The sequence below is a fragment of the Osmerus eperlanus genome, chromosome 23 (assembly GCF_963692335.1).
Source record: "Osmerus eperlanus chromosome 23, fOsmEpe2.1, whole genome shotgun sequence".
In the NCBI taxonomy this organism is placed as follows: Eukaryota; Metazoa; Chordata; class Actinopteri; order Osmeriformes; family Osmeridae; genus Osmerus; species Osmerus eperlanus.
Window position 1 is genome coordinate 1850166 of NC_085040.1, and position 8268 is coordinate 1858433.

General features: G+C 50.7%; 1 protein-coding gene across 1 annotated transcript in view; it reads left to right on the forward strand.

Annotated features, from left to right (window-relative positions):
- Nucleotides 1-8268, forward strand: part of clcn3 (chloride channel 3) — a 32498-nt gene that overhangs the window by 9491 nt on the left and 14739 nt on the right. Inside the window, 6 exon segments of the mRNA XM_062449432.1 lie at nt 4872-5032; nt 5654-5753; nt 6600-6628; nt 6630-6788; nt 7072-7194; nt 7577-7783. Of these exon segments, the coding sequence (XP_062305416.1) occupies nt 4872-5032; nt 5654-5753; nt 6600-6628; nt 6630-6788; nt 7072-7194; nt 7577-7783 (779 nt within the window).

The window sequence follows — 8268 nt, forward strand, 5'->3', positions numbered from 1 at the left end:
CTGTGTATCTACAGGGAGGGAGGGGGGAGAGAGAGGCTGCGTATCTACAGAGAGGGAGAGGGGAGAGAGAGGCTGTGTATATACAGGGAGGGAGGGGGGAGAGAGAGGCTGCGTATCTACAGGGAGGGAGGGGGGCGAGAGAGGCTGCGTATCTACAGGGAGGGAGGGGGGAGAGAGAATGGGAAAGGGAGCACAGTGAGCGGGCGAGAGAGAAGAAGGGGGGGAGGGAGAGAAGGTCCAGATCCGAGGGAGCAGCTTACCGACACACACGCACGCACGCACACACGCACGCGCACACGCACGCAGTATCACATATAAGCCTACGCACACAGCCAGCCTGTCCCTGTGTAGCGGGTAAACATGGCCCAGGCAGCAGACGAAGCTATCAGACACGCGTTGAGGAGCCATCCATGAGCTAGCCTCTCCTTAGCCCTCCTACCTCCCTCTCTCCTCTCCGCCTGTCGGTCGACATGGAGGAGGAGGACTCGCCCGCAGACCCCCATCTCCCCTACGACGGGGGAGGGGACACCATCCCCTTGCAGGAGATGCCTAAAAGAAGAGGTACGCTTCCTCTCGTCCTCCGCCCCTCTCTCTCTCTCTCTCTCTCTCTCTCTCTCTCTCTCTCTCTCTCTCTCTCTCTCTCTCTCTGTCTCTCTCTCTCTCCCTCCTTCCCGTTCCTTCCCCCGACACGACGGATCGCTCGTGCCGTCGGCGTGTGGCTCCGTCCGGCTGCGCTGGCCGGTCGTGGCGTAGGAGCTAATCCTGACAGGAGCGCAGCCTGCCGCTGCCCGTGCTGATGTTTCCCTAATGTAGAGGAGGGTGGCTGACATGGTGTGCGTGTGTGTGTGTGTGTGTGTGTGTGTGAGAGAGAGAGAGCAAGAGAGAGAGCGAGAGAGAACAGCAGTGTTATCTGGCTGCCATTCTTCGACCGATCCGCTGTTTGTCGATGATTAACCTTGGCTGGGTGTGTGTGTGTGTGTGTGTGTGTCCTATCTCTGTGGTGAATTAGCTGGGTGTGTGTCCTTGCAGCTTAGCTGAGCTGGAATCGGCAGCGACTGAAGAGCAATGTGTTTGTCCATCTTAAATCTCTGAGAAAGACCCATAAAAGATAGAACAACACGTGTGTGTGCTGTTTCCAGATCTGTTGCTCGAACATCCTTGGCCCTGATCCCTTCACCCTTTCAGTGATATTTTGAGAAGAACCTGTTGTATCAGACACATCGAGTCTCAGCAAAGTGTGTGGGTGTGAACGTTTGGGTGTGTGTGTGAATGTGTGTGTGTGAACGTGTGTGTGTGTGTCCGTACTAGACTCGTTACTGTTGATTTTCATGGTGAATGAACATATACAAAAGCCCCAGTCTCCTCTCCTCCCCCTCTCCTCTGCTCTCCCTAGCTTCTCCTGCACGGCCTGGCTGTATGGAGGACAATGACACGTTCTCCCAGAGGCATAGTCAACCCTTGATCTATAGAAATACCCGGAGTTGTACTATTTTTGTTAGTTAACGACAAATGGAGTAAAGCAGAGTATCAGTTATCTTCTGCCAGACACGCAAACGCTTCACAGTTGATCGACAAGGTCTGCCATTTTTACCTCAGCTGTGTGTGTGTGTGTGTGTGTGTGTGTTAGACCTGCAGAACCATTAAACCATGATGTTGCTCTTGTGGATGTGACGTCCCCTTCAGGGCTCTGTTTCCATGGCGGCATCATCATCTATACGGTGTGACGTTCCAGAATCATCTAATTATAAACAGGCTCTGCTCTGTAAAAACATTTTCCACTGAGTGGAAGGTATCTAGTTAGGTATCTAATGGGTGTTTTTAATGGGTCCATTTTGTGTTTCTCGATCTAGATTCAGATCATTTAACTCAGCGTTGGAAGATGTGGTTTCTCTGAAGCCAGAGCTAAGTGGTCAAAAATCACCATCCCTCTCCTATTGGCCGGTCCAGACGGACGCTGAGTCACTCAACCAATTAAACTGGAAGCTGATATTTTGAAGCAATATGCACCTTGCTGATTGGGTGACTGGCTGGTTGGCCGCTCCTCTAACTGGCAGATTGGCTTCTCTCTCGCAGCCTGATCTGGCTGTTTTCTAAGACTTGATTGGTTGTTGTGAGTTCTTTTAGCTGACTGGACAGAAACACACTTCTCTACAGCCAACTTCCTGGGGAATGGTTTCGTTGCCAAGTCGACAGGCTTTTCCACCCAGTCCTCCTTGAGAGAAGATGTCTTCTCCTATCAAAGAGCATAGATAGAATAAAACACCCCCGCATGAGTAAGCCTGGCTTGGTTTATAAGGTCAAAATACTCTTATGAAAATATTATTATTATATTACATTTACATTTAGTCATTTAGCAGACGCTCTTATCCAGAGCGACTTACAGTAAGTACAGGGACATTCCCCCGAGGCAAGTAAGGTGAAGTGCCTTGCCCAAGGACACAACGTCATTTTAGCACGGCCGGGAATCGAACGGGCAACCTTCTGATTAATAGCCCGACTCCCTCACCGCTCAGCCACCTGACTCCCTTTTTATTAGAAAGTGGACTTGTAAAGATCTCACAGTGTCAGCTTCTGGTAATCGCCATCAGGTGTGTGTTCAAACTGCCTCCTCACTGGTTAGTTCTCCTTGACCATTTGGAATGTTGAGGGTAATCATTTACTAGCCGCTAATCTTTGACCACATTTCCACAGCTCAGACATGGAGACACAGATAGTGTAGTGCATAGTAACCGGCAGGGGGGCAGCCGGTGGCTTTTTAAACAAAGCACGCTGTCGTTTGTGTGACGTTAACGGATGAAGGTGTTCCCCTCACCTTGTGTTCTCTGGACTCGACGGCGAGAGCGAGTCGGGCTTGTTTTCGGAGGCACATGAGCATTCCTTCGGGAGGCATGTTGACAGGGGAACAAACCCTAATACAAGTATTTGCACAACAAAAGAAGGATCTCATTTCATGCATACTTTTCCGATTGTTTACCAGCAGCGTACTCAGAGACTCTTAACCATGCCCGCCTCTCTCCCTCTCTTGTTCTGTCTCTCCACTTTGTCTTGTGAGACAATGGGGACTTTGTGTGGCAGATCTCTAAAGTACATTCTCACATATTTGTAGAGTCGATGCTAAGCTACATTCGGCGTTCCCAAAGCTCTTAGATGCCAGTTAGGTCTCCTCTTTTTCCAAAGAGAGTGTTGTCAGGTTGTGTCAGAATAGATATAGCCCTATGTGCGCTGAATGAAGGATGGCTGAATGTATTTTTTTTTACTGTCGAAAAGCCAAAGGGAATAGCGTTTGTTGATTAGTATTTTTGAGATGAGCTGTTTGTGCTTGTTACCCTCCAACTCAACAACCACAGATGCTCTCACAGCAAAGTAACTGTCACTTTCACTGCACAGATGACCCACCAAAATGGCCGCCATGCTGTTTTAATCCAGTCCCTTATAGAGAGAAGCCCCTAGGCCAGCTGTGCTCTGTTTGTGTTGAGTCACCAGAACATATTAACCGGCCCTTGATATGCTGTCAGAACAACCTCGTTATTTGATCATGTCGATTTTAAACCTCACGAATAAAAATAACACGCTCAAAGGGATTTGAGTTATTACTATTTGTCAGCCTGTTACGATCTCTTGACAGTGTCCACATTGTTGTGGTTGTCCCTTTTTTTCTCCTGTTCCCTTGTACAAGGACTCAGGAGTCACTTGAAGGGACGTGACAGTAGATTTGTACTCGAGGGAGTCTGGGTTGGACACATGGAGGTGTTTCTGCTGTGTTTCTGCTGTGTTTCTGATCTCAGTCTCAGATTCTGTAATACCTGCCTTCCAACGCCACGGCAGACAGACCTACACAGATTAGACTGGCAGGCAGGAGAAACCACAGCAGTAAGTATACCTCCACAGTTTATGATTCATTTCCTGGCTAACATTTAGTTAAACGGTGTGCATGTGAGTGTCCTTGACTTACACACGTTGGTTTGAAGTCAAGTCTGGTTGTCATTTTAAGGGGCGAGTCGTATTTACCAGTGGGGCTATGACTGGTTGTTAAATGTCTGTTTGACCACCATGCTCACGCCCCGGTAGAGTGTTTTGTACACAGATGTCTGTCATTCTCTTGACCTCACGGCTGTGTTTATGAGGACGTTTATCAGAGATTGCGAAACACGTTTCAAGGAGGAATCCTCAAGGAACCTTGTGGGGGTAAAAAGCAGTTTTAAAGGGACAGTGTGCCTAAACAAATACATATGAACTCTGTATGTAGCCTGTGTTTGGATGGCAATAAATTAATACATTTGCAGGATGTTTCTTTAAGCAGAGGTTGCTGTGGAAGTAAGTCTTAAGAGTCTGAGAAGGGTTGTTCAAACCTACAGGACTGTGAGTAATGAGGTGAAGGGAGTCACTGAGTTCTAAAGCCCCGGTTTCTTCAATGGATGAAACCTGCCATTGGAAGTCTGCAACTGTGCCTCCATCTTGGCTCCTGGCCAGCGGGTTTACCCAGGGTGCTGTGGGTGAGGGAGCAAAGAGGATTACATGATTATGGGGCCTGAGACTGGAGCTCAGGCCTGACTTGGTTTCACATCAGGAAGTGAATGGGTATTTCCCTAGCATGGCCTTCTACTTCAGACAACCTCATTACATTAGTGTGTGTGTGTGTCTGTCCTTAATTAACACAGGAAACGGCAAACTGTCTGCATACGAGTAGGGGTGAGCACAAGCGATTGTCTCACATTTTAATTTGTGTCTCCCTTCCTCCCTCGCTCTCTCGACTCTCTCTCTCTTTTCCCTCCTTCATTTCCTCATTTCATTTTCCTCCATGCCTCTCGTTCCCCCCCCCCCCCCCCCCCTCTCTCTCTCTCTCCCCCCCCTCCCCTTTCTCCCTCTTCCAGGATCTAACTACGCCATGTCTAATGGGGGCGGGGCCGCCACCACCTCCACCCACCTGCTGGACTTCCTGGAGGAGCCCATCCCAGGGGTGGGGACCTACGACGACTTCCACACCATCGACTGGGTCCGGGAGAAGTGCAAGGACCGCGAGAGGCATCGCAAGGTGAGAGCCCCGAGGATGGAGAGCCCACACCTTGTGATGTGGGCGTGTGTGTGTGTGTGGGGGGTGTGTGTGTGTGCATGTGTGTGTGTGTGTGTGTGGGGGGGGGGAGGTGTATGTGTGTGTGTGTGTGTGGGGGGGAGGTGTGCGTGTGTGTGGGCGTGTGGGAGGAGGGGTGGGGGGGGACTAGCCAGGGGTCATGTCCACCGTTGGCATGTCATCATGGATGAACGCCAGGCTTGCAAGCGCAGCATGCAGACAGGAACACAACAGGCTTGTCTCTGTGCCTGATCTGTCATGACAGAATCTGGGAATATAGCATTTCATACAGAGCATTCATCAGGCTTATTTGTGTCCGAAACAGAAGCCGATTTTATAGCTGTTATGGGTTTAGGTTTTGCGTGGGGACTGGGTCGGTACGTAGACGACTTTTAAGGTGGAATATGACGTCTGTCCTCAGTCAACGTGATCCACTTCTCTGTGACCGGGTCCTAAAAGGTTTTCACATTTACATGTCATTTGAATGTTTGCTAGAAGTGCTTTGCCTTGTTCAGTCCTACCTGTCTAATCACTGTGTCTCATGCCAGGGACATTTGAATATTGTGTGTGTGTGTGTGTTTGCAGATTAATAGTAAGAAGAAGGAGTCGGCATGGGAGTTCACCAAGAGCCTGTATGATGCCTGGTCTGGATGGCTGGTAGTCACACTCACAGGCCTGGCCTCAGGTAACACAGACTCACACACACACACAGACTCACACACACACACACAGACTCACACGCACACACACAGACTCACACGCACACAGACTCACACGCACACACACAGACTCACACACACACAGACTCACACACAGACTCACACGCACACACACAGACTCACACGCACACACAGACTCACACGCACACACACACACACAGACTCACACGCACACACACAGACTCACACACACACACACAGACTCACACACACACACGCACAGACTCACACACACACACACAGACTCACACACACAGACTCACACGCACACACACAGACTCACACACACACACAGACTCACACACACAGACTCACACGCACACACAGACTCACACGCACACACACAGACTCACACACACACACACAGACTCACACACACACACGCACAGACTCACACACACACACACAGACTCACACACACACACACAGACTCACACACACACAGACTCACACGCACACACACAGACTCACACACACACAGACTCACACACACACACACGCACAGAATCACACACACACACACAGACTCACACGCACACACACAGACTCACACACACACAGACTCACACACACACACACACACAGACTCACGCACACACGCACAGGCCAGATAGTGACTTCTATTTTTGTTCACAGTTGCTTAACTTCATAAGGTGATTTTGGAGCAGCAACAAGCTGCCCACAAACACAAACAACAACATGAAACAAATCAACCTTTTTGAGGGAAAACTTTGCTGTTCTTAAGGACAGCCATTGTTGTTTTCATCTTCAATCAACCTTTTCTTCCTGCTAATTTTTCTTCCTCCAATCAGGCGCCTTGGCTGGTCTGATTGACATTGCAATCCGATTGGATGAATGACCTGAAAGAGGGCGTGTGTCTGAGTGCTATGTGGTTTAACCACGAGCAGTGCTGCTGGGGGTCCAACGAGACCACCTTCGCTGAGAGGGACAAGTGCCCCCAGTGGAAGACCTGGGCGGAGCTCATACTGGGACAGGCGGAGGTGGGGATGATGTCCACTTCCTGGTTACTTCCTGGTTGTCAGTTTTACAAAAACAGAAACCAACTGGATCTGCTGAAGGAGTAGTTAATGTTTTACTGTCACTAATGATGTTTTATGACCAGCATAGCCATCTGATTGTAACATAAACAATGTGTTTACTTATATTGCACAATCCTGCAGTTAAGCCAAGTGTTGGTTTTACTGACTAATCCGTTTCTCCTCCTCCTCCCCCGCTCCTCCTCCCCCCGCTCCTCCTCCCCCGCTCCTCCTCCCCCTCCTCCAGGGCCCCGGGTCCTACATCATGAACTACTTCATGTACACCTACTGGGCTCTGTCCTTTGCCTTCCTGGCGGTGTGTCTGGTCAAGGTGTTCGCCCCCTACGCCTGTGGCTCTGGGATACCTGAGGTACCAGAACCCTCACACGCTCTCTCTCTCTCTCTCTCTCTCTCTCTCTCTCTCTCTCTCTCTCTCTCTCTCCTCTCTCTCTCTCTCTCTCTCTCTCTCTCTCTCTCTCTCTCTCTCTCTCTCTCTCTCTCTCTCTCTCTCTCAGACTCTCCCCTCTCTCTATCTCTCTCTGTCTCTCTCTTGCTCTTGCTCTTTCTCTCTCGCTCTTTCACTATCTCTCTCTTTCTCTCTCTCTCTCTCTCTCTCTCTCTCTCTCTCTCTCTCTCTCTCTCTCTCAGACTCTCCCTCTCTACGTCTCAGTCTCTATGACCAGACTCCATGGCTACAGGAGCCAGTGTATGTAATATCCCCGCCATCTCTTCCTCTCGCTGCTCTCCCCCAGATCAAGACCATCCTGAGTGGGTTCATCATCCGGGGCTACCTGGGGAAGTGGACCCTGTTGATCAAGACGGTCACCCTGGTGCTGGCCGTGGCCTCAGGGCTGAGCCTGGGGAAAGAGGGGCCCCTGGTCCACGTGGCCTGCTGCTGTGGGAACATCTTCTCATACCTCTTCCCCAAGTACAGCAAGAACGAGGCCAAGAAACGAGAGGTGGGCCGGAGACGAGGAGCTGCTGGGGGTGGAGGGGGGGGACTGTCCTGACTGTCTGTCTGTCTGCTCCTGTCTTCCTGCCTGCCTGCCTGCCTGCCTGCCTGTCTGTCTGTCTGTCTGTCTGCCTGACTGTCTGCCTGTCTACTCGTCTGTCTGCTGCTTGTCTGTCTGCTTGTCTGTCTGCCTGTCTGTCTGCCTGCTTGTCTGCTTGTCTGTCTGCCTGCTTGTCTGTCTGTCTGTCTGCCTGCTTGTCTGTCTGTCTGCCTGCTTGTCTGCCTGCCTGCCTGCCTGCCTGTCTGTCTGTCTGTCTGCCCGCTTGTCTGTCTGCTGCCTGTCTGTCTGTCTGCCCCGCTTGTCTGTCTGCCTGCCTGTCTGTCTGTCTGCCTGCTTGTCTGCCTGCCTGCCTGCCCTGCCTGCCTGCCTGTCTGTCTGTCTGTCTGTCTGTCTGTCTGTCTGCTTGTCTGTCTGTGTGTGTGTGTGTGTGT